This window comes from Dermacentor variabilis, chromosome 11 (genome assembly GCF_050947875.1).
Source record: "Dermacentor variabilis isolate Ectoservices chromosome 11, ASM5094787v1, whole genome shotgun sequence".
Classification (NCBI taxonomy): Eukaryota; Metazoa; Arthropoda; class Arachnida; order Ixodida; family Ixodidae; genus Dermacentor; species Dermacentor variabilis.
The window spans coordinates 111,038,302-111,059,916 of NC_134578.1; the positions used below are offsets into that span (position 1 = coordinate 111,038,302).

Genomic DNA, 21,615 nt, shown 5'->3' on the forward strand with positions numbered 1-21,615 from the left:
CACTGACATCGTTATAGGCACCAGCACGCAGCGGCGGGAGAAGCGTCTCACGCGGTGTGGTAGACGAAAGCTCATCACAATATTACAAGAGGAGGCATGGTTTCAAAAAGTGAGCGGTCCGGTTGTCGGGTCAAATCAGGCATTCGACATGCTCATTAAAAACATGTACGAAATCATTGGAAAGGAACGCAAGAAGCAAATGAGACCGGTTGGATACAACAATAAAGGAAAGAGCTGGTGGATGCCGGAACTAAGGATGCAGAAAAAGCAAGTGAATGCCATGCGTCGCTGATTTCAAAGATGCCGAGACACTGCACTCAGGGCCATGCACAGGACATCTTATAGTTTGGCACTAGCTAAATTCTGATGAAACATTGAAAGAAAGAAAGAATGCGGTGCGAAAGAAAAATGCACCGCGTATAGCAAGCAGTCTTTGTTTGCAGAACCGTTTAAAGTGGCGTTCGGTAAAACAAACGTAAGAACCGTTTTGCCACCGCTACGATTACCCGACGGTAGTCTGTTGGAGAGCGTGCTGCAACCAGCGCAACTTTTATTGGACATGCCATTTGCCCGAGACAATGAAGATCACGATGCACCAAGTCACAGTGGCATCCGTGAACGGATGCAGCAGCCTTACCACACTGCTATCGAAGACTGCGGATTCACGAAAGGAGAATTAGATGCAGTATTGGGCGAAATGCCGGCGAGCTCAGCACCCGGACTGGACAGCCTCACGACCGACATTGTTGCTGCCATGTGTCGCCAACATCCTCAGTTCGTTCTCATGACCTTTATTACTGCACTTGCTCTCGGACCTTTCCCGCAGGCCTTGCGACAAAGTAAGGTAATTTTTATTCAAAAACCAGGCCGACCACTGGAATTGCCAAGTGCATATCGCCCGGTATGCATGTCATCTATTTTGGGGAAAGTATTAGAGAGATTACTACATGGCAGCCTATATCATTTCCTGGTAATGCGAGGCCTCATTCACCCTTACCAGTACGGATTTACACACGGCAGGAGCTCCGTGACGGCGCTACAATATCTATGCCAGTTTATCCGCATGTACCAGTTCCAGAACACCGGTGAAGCTAATCTCCTTGGACTTCCAAGGAGCTTTTGACAGCATGTGGCAGCCCTTGGTGATGCAATAGTTCAGCGGCGCGGATGCCCGACCAACTTGGTGCAATTGTTGCACGTGTTCCTGACCCACCGAATGGTCACGGCGGAGGTGTCACTGGGGAGCCCTCGGGGACCTCCGCTGTCACCCATGTTCTGGAACGCGGTGGTGGATGGTCTGCGCCTGCCGATGCCGGAGGGCATTCGCGTGCAGGCATACGCAGATGACACTGTCGTACTAGTACCGGCCAAGAGCAGACAACAAACGATCGCAACGGCCACTGGCGCAATAGACCGCATTAAAGAATGGTCGCGTCTCAGCAAAGTGAAGTTGAACCACGATAGGACCATCTGTGTTTTCTCTTTTGGCAAAGCTGGCATGGAGAAGAGCCTGCCCACAATCAAAATTGACTGCGACAAAAAAGGCTTGAAATTTCACAACGTGGCAAAGCTATTGGGCGTGATGATTGACCGGCGTCTATCTTTCTTTGACCACACCGAGCATCTTCAGCGCAAGGCCGAAACGCTGGCGATGAGATCCATTTCATTTCTGTACATGGATGTGGTGGCGCTCACCCGGAAGAACAAACGCCAATTATACAGGCAAGTCTTGTTGCCCGCCGTGACATATGCGTCGCCCGGGTGGTGGACAGAACAGCCTGATTGCAGTGAAACGGACGCTAGAACGTAGTGGAGGCGCGCATTCCCGCCAAGACAGGGGCAGTGTGTCGTAGACTGGTGGAGAGCTGTCCGGCAAGTCGCCTCGCGTCCCATCGACTGACCAGGCCGCTGTCATACCAATATGACATCAGGAAAGCAGGACCGCGGCAGTTCACTGCGCGGAACCAAATGTCGGTGGTTCGAATCCCACTGTGTAAAGGTGTTTCTTTCTTTTTTTTTCTTCACATTTTTGTATACAATTCCTGTTTCATACAATACTTCAGGTAACTACACGCAATAGATTCAAATGCGATCTTGTCTCTACCTCATGCGGGCCTTTTGACCAAGCATGCCTCGCCCGCATGATGGGGACAAGTGGCGTACACCTATTAATACACACTTGGGAGAGAATGCGTCAGACTGTACCGGCAAGCTGACGTTTCAAGCCGTCGACAATGATGGCCAGGCAAGAAGAAGCTCCACGTGGATTCGTCGAGCTGTGCTTTGGACTTGCCAGTGGAACCTGTCACCAAGCCTGCACAGTGTGTGACAGTGTGTGCGCCAGCCAGTGTTTCCATTTTCTTTTTCCCGTTTTTCCTTCTTACCTTTTGATTCTCCTCTTTTTTTGGTATTTTTCTTTCTCATCTAAAACCAGCTTTATGGACCTACCGATGGGTCATTTACCTATGTACTTCACCCCCTGTACTTTTAGTTCATTTTTCTTTCTCTTCTTTCCTTTTTTTTTGTGTGTTTACATTAGTTTGCGCCGGGAAGGGGGATTTCTTTCACCTTTCTTTATGGCATGCCCCTGCCAACTCGTCTCCGACTCATCATTTCATTCTCATTAAAAGCCCGGTGCGAGGGCTTCCGAGCTCGCCGAGACACCATGGGACACCGATGCGTTACCATTGCCCAATTATTATTTTTCACATTGGCTTTTATTACCAAATTTTACGCTTTGGGTTTCATTTAATAACCTTTGCATTTATGTTTCATTGGGGAGAACCTGTACCTGCAAAAATGCATACCCGGTTTAAAAGCCAATGTTTATTTTTGCTTTTGCTTTCAGGTGGACGGCGAAGTAGTTGCCCACACATTTACACATCTTGCTATTTACCAGTATGTCCAATAGGACTATGAACCTTACTTCGTGTAGTTGTGCCGTACTTGGCTATGGCTATCAAATGCTTCGTCTTTAGGGCGAGACTGACTTTTTGGGAGTCGCTAGTGCCCAAAGAGAAAACACACCACATACTGGCATGCTATGGCTTTATTCCTCAAGAATCCAAGCAGAACACAGCACACAGACACATGTGCGCACTTTGGCAGCAATGACTTTCATAATTAAGCTGCCAAAAAATAGTGACTCGCCACATTTGCACTCCCAGTGTTTTGCAAGCAGTCACTGTACAGAGTTCTTCAGCACAACCGAAATGTGCACGCACCTCGATATATGAGGCACAGCAGAGAAAAGGTGGAGTGCGTACTTTGATATAGCGCTTCTAAGAGAGCGAGGTACTTAGCATCAGTATTCCAGCTGATGGAAACACGTTCAGACTGTTGCAAAATAGAAGGAACTAGCCTCCCACAGAATCACATGTTATGAAAGTCCCATCTTATCAAGTTTAAACGTGCAGAAAAAAAGAAACAGCAGTGATGCACCAGGAACAGTGCATACTCAGTGTAGTCCGAGAAATTGGCAAATCAATGCCATACAGGCAACCGACACACACACACACAAAACAAAAGACCACTGTGAGTGCTATAGAAAGGTCTTCAAAACTAAAATGCAAGAACAAAAATAGGAATAAAAGGTGACCACAACCTTAACCTTGTACCTAGTTTTAAACTTCATAAACATATGCACAGTCAGGTCATGCTATCTCAGCCACCTTTTACAGGCCAATTTCGATTCGATCTTTTACTGTGCTAAGGTAGAGCGACATACTTCAAAAAAGTACCAACACAAATTTGCAAGTGTGTCCAATGACCAAAGGTGAATTACACTTGTCAATTCGTACGCCTTTCTTTGCTCCACTGCTCAGGAAGCCTGATCAAACGGCTGGTCCTATACATAATGTAATGGTCTTCTCAATGCCACACAGACCAATTGTCATATGCCACTATAACCTGCATGCACACCCTAAATCAACATAAGAAGCATGTGTTTCGATCCATAAAACAGAAAGCTGTTCCAAATTGACCAGGAAAACTTGACAATAGCAGCCACATGAATAAATGCTGACATTAAAAAAAACATTACAAGTAATGCTGCCACTGCTTGGTGGTGCTGCCCGAGTCACGATCATGCAATGTCAAACACAGCTGATGGAAGATGAGTACACATGATGCAGCACATGTCTTTTTTCTCCTATCTTGGCATGTTAAAGACGGTCATGAAAAGCATTGCAAGCCAGCATGTTACAGGAGGAAACATTGCATCTCACAATTTTTTCACATTCTTTACAAAGCGTGCCACCTCACCTTTGTGAAAGCACATGTTTCAATGACAGCTGACATTTCGGGTAGCTGGTGGAGATGCATTATTCGCAGAAACAGTTCAACTAGACACAAGATGAATAAACAACTCATCATCAAAGTATGCCGTTTTTGCATAAACCAAGTTATGTGCATCAGCCTTCCAACAATCCATAAGCGAAAAATAAATAATATTTATTTACATCTTTCATCGTACTGAAAATTCAGATGTGCAAACACGCACAAAAGAAGGAACAACACGGGCAACACGAACACAGACTATCAACTGTTGTAGAGTTGCACAGTGGAGGAAAAAGAAGGAAGACACAAAAGTTAGCACATTTACTCCAATATAAGGTGAGGTATTCTTTTCCTCCAGAGTCCTTAGCCTTAAAGTCATGCCCCACCTCATGTGCAAGGCTGATAGATTCAGTTACTATGTCAATATGGTGCCAGTAGCTAAAATTTTAGCAATAAGCCTTGCTAGGTGAGGCAGCACCATACTTTTGTACATGTAGCCTGCACCAAGAATTAGAAAAATTTAGCAGCAAAGCATGGGTGTGGGTTATATATAAATTCTGCCTCGAGGTGTAACATCACGGCAACATGAATTTCGCCTGATGATGCCTTTATGGAAGCACGTCGTGCACAGCCGTAAAGCCACACCATAAGGCAAAAATGAGGTTACCATGAAGTTGCGTCTCAAGGTAAAATTTGTATATGATTGGCAAGAATTATTCCAGGGGCTAACAATTATTTGGTATTTCAGGTGATCTCCGTCAAGCCTGAAAAGGTGACAGTCACATTAGTATACCCTAAAGAGGATGAAGGTGAAAGCCTGCCCGCACACAAGACATTCATTACATTACTCGACATTTTCATTGTAATGTGTTGTTACTTCCTATTGCTTTTTCCCACCGAAGGTCGAGGGTTCGACCCCCACATTTGGTGCCATAATGAGCCACTTAAGGCTTTTACCTCAGTAATCTGTCAGCTACTCTATATTGCCTTATATCAGTGTGCATACCTAGGTTCTTTTTCTTAGGTACCCCAAATGTGCCCTGGCCTTATAATCACATAAATACGGTATCTGCACATACTCACGTTGAAGCAGTGTCAACCTGTCAATCATGGACATGTGTGGTCAGTTGCTAAGACTAACTATTTACGCATGACATTTCTTGTTCGAGCAAGATAACTGAGGGCTGACTTATGCACAAACTACCGCTATTAACGATATGCGAAGCCATGATCATAACTTCGTCCTCGTGCCTAAATAAAACTATACTGTGCGCAAACTTCGGAGCACGCTTGCGATCACAACAATGTAATGAAGTGTTAGCCACTAAACCGGTCAACAAACAGTTAGACTGAGTTAGTTTCTAATTGATGCTACTTGTTTCGCATGTTCATTCCTTCCTGCGTGTCTGTGTTTGCACATCCGCCTTCCAGTAACTTCACTTAGAAAGAATGAAGGAACTATTTGTGCAAGTGCTGCTAAGAGTGCATCTTTGTTCTTTGCACACTGTTTTTCTACACGTGAAAAATAATAAATACAAGTATGGGTTCACCCCCAGTAATGTAACACTGCCCAGGGCCATAGCCAGTGCGTCTGAGATAACATCACCACAACATCATTGGAACAAGCAATCCAGACAACTCAATATAAGCAAGAATAGCAGTGCTAGAAGGCAGTCACATGCCTTGAAATCAAACCACTGCTATGGGATAAGACTTGTCAAATCTTTGAGGGGCACAGTAGATAAACATGCTGGAAAGCCGGCAAGATTGCGCAAGAATAATGGGCATTTAGAGTAGCACCTGGATGCCCAAACAGCCACTGCTTGTAAATGGGCAGTGAAGTTGCTTGACCAATTAAAAGAGCCAAAACAGGTTTCAGTCTCCAAAACTGAACATAGCAGTGGATTCATACTGAGAGACTGTAAAACAGAATGTAAACGCCGCTATTCACTTGTTTCGCGACTGCATCGGTTCTACCCCTATGGACTTGGCACATTAGTAGAACGGCAAGCGCTGCAGTTTCTGCAATGCTATTGCGGGGGGTCACGGGTAAATAGAGCAGTCGGGAGGGCATTGTGCACATGCAACACGGAGCAAAGATCCAAACGAGTTTCTCACATCATCTTTCCTCTGTGCCACGCTTCTCTGAACCCTCTCCTAAAGTGGTATGCAAGTTAGTGACAGCAGCAGCAGTGGCAAAGCCGAAGCAAGGAAGCAAGGTTCTCATCATCACCATCATTAACAATTTTATGTCCACTGCAAGACGAAGGCTTCTCCCTGTGATCTCCTATTACCCCTGTCCTGCGCCAACCGATTCCAACTAGTGCCTTCAGCCGTCCTCGACTGCGCTTCCCTTCTCTTGGCACCCATTCTGTAACCCTAATGGTCCACCGGTTATCTAACCCCACAGGTGTTTAACTCTCTGCTCTCAAAACATTGTCTGAAATATTACTTCCAGACCTGACTATGACAAACCAAATCATGAGGTTCAACCACTAAAAACAGACTTAAGCAAGGAATACTAGAGGCAAATATCATGTTACGCTAAAGTAACGATAGTGCTTCAAGCTGGCCACATTGTCACCTTTACCGAGGAAGGAGAATATGTAAGCGAGAAAATGACAAATGTAAGACAGGACTGGCGCAGCCACTGTGAGAATATGGTACCAGATAACTGAGAATAATTAACATATTGTAATTTAATAAACTGATTTTGCAGTGAACCAGTTCACTTTCACAGCTTTCTGAAGGTTCATGCCTGATAAAGCCTGTTCACTCTATCCACACTGTTTGCAATAGTGTGGCACCCTCTGTGCCCTGGAGTTTGGAGGGCAGTGCTGCCATCTTACGAATACTAATAAATTACCCAAATCTGTAAAACGGGCACACCATTCCTTCGGTTGGCATATGCCAGGTTTTCCTCCCGGCTGTAGGGCATAAATCTGCGACTGTAAATTTCACTTGCACCACTATGGCAAAAAACCTCCTTAAAAGTGCCGGCTTTTTGTATATCAGTCTGCACCAATGTGTCATATCGCATTCAGTACGAGTTGCAACAATGGAGCCGAGGTTGGAGCACCGTTCAGGCTGAATGAGTGGTTCCGATTTGTGATGTCCTTGAGAAAAAGTGGGGCGACTTTTGCCTTCTCCGGCAACACAAGTAAGACACCTGCGCTTTACGTTCTCGCATTTCTTCAGATGCGGTTCGCGTATTCTGTAAAGCGATCAAACAAAGGCACACCAAGGAGCACAGCTTCTCTTCCTTAGCACGATGCACTTTTTCTTGGCATGCCCGTGCTTGCAGGAACGAGCTTTAATGAACACCGATGACTAGCCTCTTGTGCACCCGAGTCTCACTGTTTCGGGCAGCAAAGGTGTTGCGGTACTACGCATAGCACGCTCCCCATTTAAACATCATTATGCTTGCCCAAGTCGGCTGTATCTAGCTGCTCATGAAATGCCGTTTGATGTTCGCTTCGGAACTACCTTTGTGATTCCTTGAAACGAATCTGCTATCAATATCTCATCATGTTGAGAGGATGTTGTTTCAAAACTGCTTTCTTGGCCATTAGCATAGGTGCTACATTTCTTCACTCTAGAACACTCTCTGACGCACCCATGTTGACAGCGTGGGTACTCCCTTGAGGTATTACTGTGTTACTTCTGCTGTCACTCAACTGCTAAAAAGCATCAGGCTACTACTTGAAGACATTCCTTAACGCTCCAGTCTTAAAGCGACACTATCAAGAGAAACAATCAGTTTATGCTGATAAATTTTTTCTGAGAAGTCCACTTCCATTAATTTTGTGCTAATACAGATTAGAAGGTAAAACAAAGGTTAGAGTTCCATATTTAAAAATTTTTTGCCGATATAGATGCATATTTGGGCTGCTGTGGAATTGTAAAACTTTTCAACACTCGCTTCATTTGCCCTCTGGTATTTTAGGGCAGAATATATTCCATCTTTTCCAATAAAAAAAATCGCCTAGGCCCGAGCAAATGCCACCAATATCCATCACATCATGACGAGCTGGTGCATAAACGCCTAGGTGGCATCGCCACCCACCTTTCGTACTTGCACCTTTTTCTCGTTGGCCAAAACCCTTTTTATAATAACAGTCACTTTCTTGGTGTCGTAGAAGCGTAAGTTGCTAATATAGCTAAAGTACTTTTTCTTGTTAGTGTCACTTTAGGCGACATCAAAGCATAAACATGCTACTAGTTATGCCACTAGCCATGCTTAGCAAATGTGGGCCGACATTAGATGTTGCCCTGGAAATTATGCAACACAGCGCACAAATATTTGCTGCTTTGAAGCTGCTGCACAAGAGCGGCAAGACAATGCCTTGCATATGAAAAGACTGCAAGGCTGGACAACCTAGAATATAGCAAGCTGTGAACAGGGCTTCTATAGTAGCTTTTGCAGAAAAAGTTCCTAGGTTTTCAGACTATCAAGGCCTTGAGAAAGCATTTTCAAGGATTGGAGCACCATGACAACTGATAGCGTGAAATGAAAACACTTGCCTTAATGAGCAAACAATACCAATAACAAAAAAACACTTGTTAAGCCTTTTCTGCATCGCCAGTCAGTACAATGTTAGCTCCGTGCTTATTAAACCTTGACTGCTGAACGTGCTCATTAAAGCCTTGACTGTTCGCTTGCACAAACCTTGTGGTCAGTTACGCTTATAAAATCTACGAAGCTCAGCTGAAAATGAAATTCAAGGATTATGAAAGTGCCCCTCACCAGGCCCTATTGCAAATTTAGGCTATAGATTGAAAGCTGTAAAGCGCCGTTTAACAAGCGTTCTATCACAAGAATTTTTCAAATTAAGATAGAAAGCAGATAGAATTAGCTGTCCTGTTACCATTCCACCCTGAGCAGAGCCTCACTGTCGATGAAGACGCTCTTTCCCTCTAGTAGTGTTCCCTCCCAGTCTTAGCCGAGAGACTTACTGTAACATAAGCTCTGCCTCCTTTCTTGTACCGTTGCTTCTTCCGCATTGGATGATTAGTCCTGGTGTGTGAAGAAACATGCACTGCAAAGAGACATTTGTGCATGTTACCCTGGCACTCTGGCTGGGTTCGCACTGCCTCGAGAATGAAGGAGTGCGGAATGTGCTCTCAAATCTCGTTTTCACAGTGCCGCAATACTCTGCAGGCACAATTTGCCAGTGTGTCATGTATATGCTACGCTTGTTTGTCAAAAATGGCCAAACCCAGTGAGGGACCTTTTAAGCTGCAGTCCATAAAACTTAAAGGCATTTTCACCATTCAAGGGTTTCAAGGAACACTACAAACCCTGTATCAGCGTACTATATCAGCCTACTATGCTTTGTCTTCTACTGCCATCTATTCCTCATGCACAAAGCACTTTCAAGTGGCTCGAGTGAAAATTATATGTACAAGGGCACTAAGCTGATTCCCGAGCTTGAAGTTGAGCAGAGCGCATGAAGATTTCTCTAATGGGTGCCTAGAATTTCCAGAGCTTAACCAGTCCATGCAAGATTCGCACAATCATGCCAACAGAGCTGTGACCAGTGCCAACCTATGTTGTAGAAGTAGTAGCAGTAGTAGTAGTTTGTTATAAAAAGGACAAAAGGAGGTAGTAAATTAAGGGCACCTGAACTGTCCCGTGGCGGTGAGAAAGATGAAGGTGAACAAAAAAGGTAGTGGAGAGGAAAGTTACAATAATATAAACAAAAGGTGAAAAAGCGGAGATGCCTATACATACATGGATATACATACATGAAATACTACATACATTTCTCTGTATTTAGATTCCTTTTGAATGTCTTTCTTGTTTATTTGTTGTATAGTCATGTACAGTAGACCCTCGTTCGTATGTTCTGGAAGCAAAGGCGAGGAAAATGTACCATCTCGAAAAACATATGATCCGAAGCAAGTAAAAAATTTGACAGACTTTACTGCAGTTGATACCTACATAATGCGAAGCGCTGCGGGAATCGTTGCGGCACAAGGCACAAGCTGCCGACGCACGTGGAGCTGGTGGGGCTTCGGCAGCCCGAGACGTGTTTTATTGTTTTCCTATTGTGTGGTGCTTTCAGCCGACGATGGGAAACCAATACGAGAACGAGTTTGTGGTCAATGCCGGATGCCGCTGGAGCGAAACATGGCACTTACATTGTGCCGCCCACAGTAGGCAACGGCCGAGCGTTTGGGTTATCTCCTACTAAAACCGTGCAGTACGCTTCCAATGGCATTATGCCCCACGCATTGTAAAACAGATAGATGCTTATCGCAATGGGACTGGCTGTGATAGCTGCGATTGCGGCATGCGATGACTTGGGAGGAGATTTGCTGGTACAGTACCGAAATAGGAAACAGTGCACGCCGATGTTCTCACGCGACCCGGGCGCGCAAGTACGTACTCGGATGAAGCGCCCACGGCGGGCGGCTACCGTGCTCAGCCGCACACACCTTGCACATTTTTTTTTGTTTACACGGGATCTAGCGGCCAGAAAACATATCACACGATCGCAGTTTGGTGATGTACTGAATGTTGGTGCCATAAGATTTGCGTTTTCTGGGAACGTATGAACCGGTGAAAAATAAGCATAACTCCCTTGGGTCATTTTTTGTGTTCTCCACCGTGAATGTTGGCGCCAGAAAATCATACGTAACGGGATTGCATCAACGGAGTTCTACTGCATATATAGGCGTTTCTCCAAACTGCAGAAAATTAACAAAAGAAATCATAAACAGTGGACGGCACATTTTTTTAGTCAACATTGGGGCTATGGTTCCAACTTTAGCTAACAACTGTTTAAAGGCCCAATGCAGCAAAAATTTTTCCTTTGGCTAAACTGGTTATAAATGAATTGTAGATACTACTGAAACAATTTCAGGAAAGCTACAGGGTTATTAAGAGCCATAAAGGGGTCCCAAACCACCCCTCGAACTGCGTGAAAAAGCCCATTCTGGGCGTAGCATATGCTGCATTTGGCCATTAAGAGCAGCTCACTTTCGTTGGGGATTTGAACAAATGGTCATACCAAATAGAAATTCCAATGTTTGTTTCGGCAATATTATTTGAAGACGTGGCAGGAACTGAAACATCCACGAAACCACAAGCCAAGCTCTACCCTCATCACCATGTAGGGGAAAATTCAGGTGCAATCAGACAACACTAAACCTACTCAACCATCACCTCAGAACAGTCAGACATCTGCATCATAAGATTCAAGACACACATATTTTTAGCCTCGATGTAGCAAAGTGTGTTTATCCTTGATTTGAACGTAACAAAATTTCACACCTGCTGCTAAGGAAGATGGGGGGCATTGAATGGAAAGTGCATCACAGGTGCCAGTGGTCACACGACTGAACTGATTGTGGTTGTTTCTGGATGCAACACACTTTGCAAGATACGGCCCTGGCACGGATAACTTCCGGAAAATGTTCAACATAATCAACAAAATTTAGGGGTGCAGCACATACACACAGTATCTCAATGCAAAAAAAAATAATTCTGGTATAAGAAAGTGGAGTGCCATACTTTACGACATTGTTACATTGAAGTTTACCTGTGTGTGCTCTACCTTTTGCGAGCTCAGTTCGGGCATAAGATGAAGATCGTGAAACATTATCTTTAAATTGCATACCAGCATGGCAGAGATTGGCAGCTCTGCCTTCCAATCACGTTACGCAAGTGCTGTGATGTATTAAATATAGTCAATGTCTTCCAGGGATTTCTCGCAGTCTCCCAAACTGAATCTAGATCATCATAATTATTTTCTTTCAGTTAAGCCTATGTATAATCATCTATCATGTAGCTCATGCCTATGATGAAGGCTGAAAACGTTAAGTGTGGAATGAAGCTTAAATAGAAGGTCACTGGCCTAAACCTGGATGATATCAGCACTGGTCGAAAATGGCCACATGTTCAATAAGTCCGCCAGCATAAATGTCTGTTTTTTGTGTAGTTGTGCGATTTTTTTAACACACTGCCAGGATGTGCGCAAGATTTTGCACTCGATCTATCAGTGTGTCCTTATCTGGCTCCGCGTTAATTTTTCGCGCATACAACTATGCTAGCACATGTGCACCCAACTAGCCCACCAAAGCGTTCCAGCAAAATCTATATTCACGCAAGGCTCAAACACCTATGCCTACTAGACCCATCAAAACTCGGACCTGGGAGTCATCATCGAAGATTTGGCCATGTGTGTGGCGGCAATACATAAGCAACAGGGTGAACGGTGCAAGGCAATTGGACAAGAGCAAGAGAAGTGCACTCACTCTCGGCACTTCTCTCTTGCCCTGCCCACGCTTGTTTGTCGTGCCGATCAAAAACCAACTAACACTGCTGCGAACTTTCCTACGTAACCGGCTGACAATGGCTAGCTCTGGATACTCCAGCAAAAAGTCTAGGGTGCACAAAGAAAGCTGCCTCAAAATGACCGACAGAAGGACATGATGCAGTCCGTCACCAACGGCAGAACGTCCAAACAAGCACGTTCCAGAAGTGTCATCGTCGTCCATATAAAGTTTCCTGCAAAAAAGTTACAAGAAGGAACTCTGGTGCTTCCATCGTTGACCCGCCATGAAAATGATGCATACTATACATGGCTTCGTGTAATCACCATGCTTCTGGCTTCACATGTCCTGGTGGTGTTACCGTATTTACTCGCATAATGATCGCACTTCTTGGTCAGAAAAATTGACGCAAAATCAGGTGTGCGATAATTACGCGGGTTAAATTTCCCGCGAAAAGAAAAAAAAAAAACTTTTTTCGTCCCGCGTTTGCTGCGGGACACCAAAACAAAATTGGCGGCCAGCGAAGCCAGCCAAACGTGATTTTTTTTTCTTCTCGTGAGTATTTTTTTCTTCTCGTGAGTACATTACGTGCATTGGAACAGTTTCTTCCGTATCAGTAATGAATAACATCGTTAATATCGGCAATTTTGCAGCAATAACGTAGCCATGTCCACTTTGAGGGGACAGAAACAGATGGGCGCGCTTAGCTGCCAGTGACACTGAAACACATGGCCGGCATGCTGCGGAAACTGCGGCATCTATCTTCACTATTATCCTAATACGGCACGTTTCCGCTAAGGGTGGGTGAAGTCCTTAGCTGTGTTACAAGCGTCGGCGTATGAATAGGGCACACTTTTAACGTATCAGTGTAAGTGGCTACTATCGTTGCTGCTCGCGATTTGTTGCGTGCCCACAAGTACAGATGAGAAGCATCGAAAGGTGCCTTTTTTGTTGTTGTTGACCACAACCATTATAAAGCCTACACATAATAAAGGCAAGTGTGGTGGTAGTTTTTTTTTTTGTCATGGAAGTGCGGAAAGTGATGAAAGCAGTGAAATGGGGCATCTGCTTAAGAATGTTTGGTGCGTGCAGACCGCTTGGTTTGTCTTGAAGAGTCGTTCACGTAGCATTCGACAGATGGTAAGTGCGATCAATATTAGCTAGACTTGGCACACGACATATCGCTCCGGTAAGTTCGGGGTGCAATCATTACACGGGAAATAAAAATGAATTTTGATGACAAAATTCAGCGGTGCGATCATTACGCGAGTGCGATCATTATGCGAGTAAATACGGTATTCATTAGACTTTTAGTTTTCTAAATTTCAAAAAAATCCAAGTTTTCTAGATGCACCATGCAACGAGTTTCTGTGCACATGCATAATTGCAATTTTTGCACTTGCACTTACAGTTGTTGCATTGCAGCACAGTATTCTTTTGAAAATGGCCAATTTGCAAGGTTACAAAGCCGTTTTGAAGCCAGAACGATGACATTTAGGCAAACACATCATTTGCATTCTGGCTGAACTGCCGCCACTGCAGCCCACGTAAACACTAGTGCCCCCAGGACTTTTGTAGGAAACTCTCTGGTCATCCCCACAAATTGTCACTAGGCAGACGAAACACAGCTCAGAGTGCCGACAAACAAGCAAAAGCAACCGGCCTCGAAGCAAACTGGGGCAGAATCGTCGCATAGCCCTAGCCCCAGATGCAAGTGTCATGCATGTACAATCAGAGCCGGGCGGACGTCGCGACAGCATCTGCGACTGCCCGTCTCACCGAATGCATACAATTGCGGTAAACTGTCTTCGGGTGCCGTCTGCGCAGAGGGCCCACCTGGGCAGCCAGTCGCCGGCTCCGGATTGTCCACAGCGCAGAAACGCAAGAAAAGCTGCCTCAAAGCGACCGCCGCCGAGAGCGCACAAACAGGCGCGGCCGGCACACGCACGCACGTGTGGATGCTTGTCGGGGCTCTGTTGCAGAACGAAGAGCTTCCCGGGAGCGGCTGCCATTGTCTGTGAGCGCAGGCCTTACTCCTTGGCGGGCGGCTGCATGGCCAGCGGCACTCCGTCCAAGAGGGCGCTGTTCATCTCGCGCAGTTCCCGATTCTCGGCTGTCACCTCGCTCAACTCCTGCACGCACAGTGCCACTCGTTAATATTACTGCAACGGGAAATTTATGATCACCTCACGCACCGTGGCAATCAACAATCAAGAGTTCGACAAAGGCACATCTTGTCAGGCAGCATGTTAGAACAAGAAAAAGAGATGAGGTCCCTCACAAACTAAATCGAAACTCCTATTTTATGTTTCAGAACCCATACAGCTTCACAATGCAGTGGATGTAGTGTTGCAGATAGTTTACCATATTTACTCGCATAATGATCGCACTTCTTTGTCAGGTAAATTCAGGGGTGCGATTATTATGAGAGTTAAATTTCCCGCGAAAAGAACAAAATTTTTTTTTCGTCCCGCGTTTACTGCGAGATGCGGGTGTGGGACACCATAACGAAAATGGCGGCCGGTGGAGCAAGCCGAACGCGCCGAATGCGATTTTTTTTCTTCTCGCGAGTACATTACGTGCGTTGAAACAGTTTCTTCCATATCAGTAATGAATAACATTGTCATACAGTCAAACCCGGCTATATCGAACTCGCAAAAAAATGCCCATCAGTTCGACATAGAGCATAATTCGATATAAGCCTGCTAAATAATTGGATGTCATAAAAGCACATACCATTTATAAAATCACTTTATTGAAGAAACTAGCTTAGTTTCGCTTAAATTAGTCCTGCATTTTCTTCTGCTCGGGCAATTTCGCTGCCTGCGACGCACGTACTTCCCCACGTTGTCTAAAGAGTCGGAGCAGCTGAGGCCGCAACCTTCCGCATTCGCGCAGAAGCACCGGACTAATTACCAATCAGTTCGGAGGATGTGGGCAAAGGACCGTAGTTGCTTTCCTCAACGTGCCTACTTTCATTTGTGCTCGGTACGATGTCGGCGATGTAGTCTTCGTTTCCGGGCTCTCCCGTGGTCGCGACACCATCATCTATCTGCCCTGACAAAGTCGTCCGCCGTTGATTCGAATGTTCCGGAAATTTTGACAGCTCGCTCCAAACTTCGGCAACACCGGCAACGGCTTTGTCGCATTCATCAGAATTTACAGTCATCACCGAGCACGCGGAAACCGGCACGTATGAAGAACCCCTCGTACACGGCCGTGCGTACGCGTCGGGCGCCACGGGCACCGGGTTGCGAGTCGGGTCACTTTAGCCCTAACCGTGCCGAGAGTGCTCCTCGGAATCTTGCACGTTGCGGGGCCATCCAACTTCTCATCGCGTTCGACGCGATTTATGATTTCGAGCTTCACGACGAAAGGCGAATCCTGCTGCTTCATCACGGCAACACTGCGGGAGAAGTCCCACAAGGCGCAAACACGATAAACCGGACAACCAGCCTGACAACTCGCGCTTTCGCCATCTTGCACGAAGAGAGCACAAGAGCCTCTGATTGGCTGTCTGAGCAAGCGCTGTAGGCGGGCCAGGATCATTTTTTTGCTGGGGAGTGTCGATAGATAGTGATCTAAAGAAAGGAAGGACGCTTGATTCTACAACCCGTGAGGGAACACGGCGAAGCGTCGTCAGGGGAGAGAGTGGGAAGTGAAAGATGAGAGAGAGAAAGAGGGAGGATGTGGCCTAATAGACTCCACTATGCGCGACAGGGGGAGTGTCGACGGCTCGCCCGAACAGCCCGAGGCAGCGCGGTCACGGTAGGGAGAGCGGTTGGATGGAGCCGCGCCGCCGGGTTTCCCCGCTACCGCGAGGGAAAGCCAACTTCTGGGGGCACTTTTCCGCCGCTTGACGGTTCGATATATCGGGAGTCACTGCAATATTTGTTCGATGTAAGCGTAATTTTTGCTATATATACTCATTGTAACTATACCGTGACCAGAAATTGTTCGATATACAGAATAATTCGATGTAAACGGGTTCGATATAGTCGGGTTCGACTGTATTGGCAAGTTTGCGGCAATAACGTGGCCCTGCCCACTTTGAGGGGACAGAAACAGATGGGTGCGCTTAGCTGCCAGTGACATAGGAACACATGGCGGGCATGCTGCGGAAACTGGGGCATTTGTCTTCACTGCTATCCTAATACAGCATGTTTCTACTAAGGGTGGGCGAATATCTTAGCTGTGTTACAAGCGTCGGCGTATGAATAGGGTACACTTCTAACGTATCAGTGTAAACGTGGCTGCTCTCGTTGCCGCTCGCGATTTGTTGCATGCGCACGAGTGCAAATGAGAAGAATCAAAAGGCGCCTTTTTTTGTTGTTGTTGTTTGTTTTGACCACAATCATTATAAAGCCTACACATAATAAAGGCAAATTTAAGTTTGGTTGCAGCTTCTTTTTTAGTCATGGAAGTGTGGAAAGTGACGAAAGTAATGAAATGAGGCATCTACTTAAGAATGTTTGGTGCGTGCAGATTGCTTGGTTTGTCTTGAAGAGCCGTTCGCATAGCATTCGACAGATGGTAAGCGCGATCAATATTAGCTAGACTTGGCACACGACATATCGCTGCGGCAAGTTCAGGGTGCGATCATTACACAGGAAATAAAAAAAAAAGAAAACGAATTCTGACGACAAAATTCAGGGGTGCGATCATTATGCAAGTAAATACGGTAAATCCATAAGTCCTGTCCTGACAGAGTGCTACAAAGGTTCTACTGTCACCATCACAAACAATGTTTGTATATCGAAAACCATGTTTGCTAGGGGACCTCCTGAATAAAGTCAATGCTGCTTCAACCTCCATTCTGCCAGAGTTAACATCTGTGTTTTTTTGGCAGACGTGTGATGCTTTCCAATCATCATAGCCTTCACCTTCTTTGGGGCCAAGCGTGCAACCATGGCATCGGTGTGATAGGAGCGCACAGTCGAGTATCAGTCCTGTGAAAAAGTATATTACAGTGCCGACACCTATGTGGGATGTATAGCCATGTGTTAACCATGTCCCATCATAAATCACTGTTATGTTGTTATTAAAGGTAGGGTCCATCTCCCTGTAAACATTGTGCACTGCCACCACAGCATCAGAAACAATATTGGCAGCAGCTATCTCACTGGCAGGTCTGAACTCAGCCTTGAGATGTTTCTGGAATGTTTTGTGATGCAACCCTCTATGGGAGACATTCATTATTGACCAGAAATTGATCAAAGCTGTTGCCCCTTTGCCAATACTTTTAACGGTATGTACAGCTCTCATAGTCGCATCAAAAATTTTGCGACCTTCCTTTTGCGGCGATGGCCGCCCCTTCGCGACAGCGCCGCAAAATGCGCTTGTCAGTATCATTCGCGCTGCTAATCCATGTCTTTTTCCCAGCTGAGCTGAAAGTCCTGGTTGGGAGCACTGCTGGCACTTAGATTTGCCGAGAATCGCGTTCAGGGCAGTCATTTGAAAGATGAGAAACTCCTCCGCTTGTTCCGTACCGGCAGGCACCTCGCCTTCACTTGTCAGTTCCATTTTCCGCACGGTCACCGACATCGAACTTTGTTTTGCTTACACTTTCGCGGCGACCTCCCGGGATGCTTCGGTCGATACAAAACGCGACTCCAGGCGTGCCTGAATGGTGCCCCTCGTACTTGTAGACGGCATAGCAACATCGTGCGAAATGCCGAGATGATAATCAGACACATCCGAGGTGCGATCGCTGGAAGCATTCAACGATGTGGAATGTGGCAAGACAAGCTCAACGGTGCCACAGCTGCTCGCACGAGATGTTTTGCCCGCGTAAGAATTAAGTGCCAGAGAGCGACTCCTCAGCATCGTCGACACAAGTAGGTATTCCGCCCAGGTGTGAAGTGCTTGACGGTGGCTCCTGAATGGCATTATCGGCACGCGTACACATCCTGCCTGCATGTGGAGTCCTCGGCTGCGCCTCTGTGACTTCTGCGCTACGCTGCACAGTACTGCCACGCGCCCTTGAAGCAGTCTTTTTCACCGTTGGCGACTTTTGCTTACGAGTGCCGCATGAGCAGTCTTGTACTTCAGCGGTCGTCGACCCATGGTCACCAGAAAACTTCCGAAACTACGCCCCGCAAGCGCTGATGAATGTGTCGAGCTGATATGTCCAGGGTAGCGTATCACAACACAAACCAGCTGCCAAAACTCTGCTCCTGACGCACTAACAGCGAGCCGATTGTACACAGGTGCATATCACAACACAAGTCAGCTACGTTCCACAAGCACTGGCGAGCCGAGATGCGAGGAGGCACTTATCACTTGTGGAGTCCGTTGCTGAAACTACGCTCTGTATGTGCTCACGAACAATGCGAGGCAATTGTCAGATGCGCGAGTCACGGGCGATATGAGATGTAAGCTTCCGAACTATGCACCGCACATGCAGACGAACATTACACACCAAGAGGCGTGGCGACGTGGTAGCAGAAGACGCGCACCACCAACGAGACCAATGGCGAAGCTCCAATTGGCCACGGGACGGGCGTGACCAATTGGAGGCCTTGGAATGGCCTTGAATCATTTGCTTTTTGTGTGCTTGCTTCTGAATGGAGGAGGTGCCTGGCGCAGTAAATTTTAAAGACGGACAAATGTGCTTTCCAACACGGGCAAAATGGCGGCGCTCGGTTGCGGAGATATCGTGGCTTGAAAAACGTCGCTTTTTTGCGATTTATGCGGAATTTTTTTCGTTATGTTGGCTGCTACAAAATTTTTTTTGAGCACTTCTATACCATATTCTGACGGGGTGCGATTACCTATTGCCACCAAATTGCCAAGAATTGAATTCTTGGTCATTTTTCGTGATGCGAAAGTCGCGTCCCCCCTCAAGGGGGGACACGAGTTGTGGCAACCAAAAATAGCGAGAAAACTCGATTTATTTTTATTGCATCTACATTGTTAATTTCATATTGATAACATCAGTATTTTAGCCGCAGTGACGCCTTATACGACATGTACTAGCTGAATTTCAGGCGGAACTTGCGCTGAAACAGCAAATTTTCCAAAACGCGCGCCTGCTCTTCCACGTGTGCTAGCGCGGGCATCTTCATCTCATTTGAAAGACGCGACTTTTAACTTCAAATTCCTGCCAGAACGGGCCCCATTCAGCCATTGGCCACTTAAAAAATGCGCGGCAAAAAATGGTAATCTGTGCACGTGACTTGAGCTTGCCTCCCGATTGGCGGAACTGCATGGCCATCGTCTGCTCCGCGCTTGGAGCTGCGTATTGAGGTGCGCCATCTTGCCCCAGTGTCAACGCGATGTCTGAAACAGAGCGAAAATTTCGAATGCGGCGCAAGTTTGGTGCGAAAAAAGTGCGATGGAAGCTCACAGAAAAACACTGCAAAACGCCCAGAACGCCACAACCTCAGCGTCCGATGCCGAAATCGTCGATGCAGCAATGGCAGGCCTAACGACCGCATCGGCTGCTGCGGATACTGTGACAAGTCCGTCTGCTGCGGACCCTTCGACCAGCGCTTGCGTACGGCAAGATACGATCTACCGGCAACCCTCCGAGCTGGAGGAGGAGGAAGCGAAAGCCAAAGCAAAGCTATCGGAGTTGTTTTCCGCTCCAGCGACGGAGAGGAAACACGAGTTCGTGGGTGACCAGTACCGACGATGCATTTCGCCTGCCTGATGGGACTACGTTTACGATTGTGGATTTGAGTGCCGTGAACGCTTTATTAACGTTTTCGAACTGCAACATCTGCAATGGTGCCTTAGAAATCATCAGAGACGAGCGGGAATACGGACTCACTGTGAAGTTGCGTTTTATGTGCGCAAACTGTGGAGAGATTGCATCGGTGTGGAGCTCGCCGCGCGTTTACAGTGCTGAACGAATGAAACCTTTTGCTGGGAACCTTTTGGCTGCGCGTGCCATGCAGGCAACAGGAAACTGACAGATCGCGTTTAATGACGTTTTCTCGTTGATGGGCATTAGCCGTAAGGCTCTTCACAAGAAAACGCGGCAGAGCTACGTGAAGACGAAGTTGACACCAGCGGCCGATTGCGCGGCGCGTAATCTGATGAGCGAATGCGCGCGGTCGGTTCGCAAACTTTACGCCAAAATGAACGTGGGTCATATTGGAACATCGCGGTGTCGTATGATGGGTCATGGATGACCCACGGTCATACGTCCCATATCGGCATCAGCACTGTGATCGAGTTGTTCAGCGGATTTGTGCTCGGCTTTGTTGTATTGAGCAATTTCTGTGCTGGGTGCGAGTCGGGGCCTAAGGAGAGTGACCCTTCCTATGGAGCCTGGAAGAATAGCCACAAGTGTCACAACACTAATAAGAAAGCTGGGGAGATTGAGGTGGAAGCTGCCCTCATCCTTTTCAGGCGATCATTGGAGCGGCACAATCTGCAGTATACAATGGTGCTTTGTGATGGGGACAGCCGCAGTTATCCCGCTTTACAAAATGATGAAGTGTGTGGGTATATCCCAACTGAAAAAGAGGACTGCGTGAATCACATGCAAAAGCGCATGGGGACGGCTTTGCGCAACTTCGTGGCAAAACACAGAGGCCCTGGACTCTTGGTGAAAAGGGCCGCTTGACAGCAGACTTGATCTCCAAGTTAACCTCATACTATGGATGGGCTCTGAAGACCCACAAGGGAGATGTAGATGCCACTAAAAATGCAGTGATGGCCACATATCTCATTACATCAAACGATGATGTGGCTAATGACACTCTTTGTCCATCAGGCCCAAACTCCTGGCGCAAGCAAAATGCTGCAGTGGCCAAGGGTGAGCTGGTTCCAAAACATCCTTGAAAGCTTCCTCCTCATGTGTGTCAGGCTTTACGTCCCATATATGAACGTCTTTCAGACAAGAAACTGCTGCACCGTTGCCAGCGTGGTAAAACGCAAAATAACAACGAAAGCCTGCATTCGATGATCTGGGCACGGGCGCTAAAAGACCGGCACGCTTCTTTATTCATGGTCAAGGCTGCTGTGGCAGAGGCAGTATTAAAGTTCAATGCAGGCAATGCAAGGGCTTGAAAGGACATAATGAAAGAACTATGTCTAAATCCAAGC

General features: G+C 46.5%; 1 protein-coding gene across 1 annotated transcript in view; it reads right to left on the reverse strand.

Annotated features, from left to right (window-relative positions):
- Positions 1-3,031: 3,031 nt before the first annotated feature.
- LOC142564041 (uncharacterized) overlaps positions 3,032-21,615 on the reverse strand; it is a 49,102-nt gene continuing 30,518 nt past the window's right edge. The window contains exon 6 of the mRNA XM_075674857.1: positions 3,032-14,690. Within this exon, the coding sequence (XP_075530972.1) occupies positions 14,589-14,690 (102 nt within the window). The 3' untranslated portion in view covers positions 3,032-14,588. The remainder of the gene's footprint in view (positions 14,691-21,615) is intronic.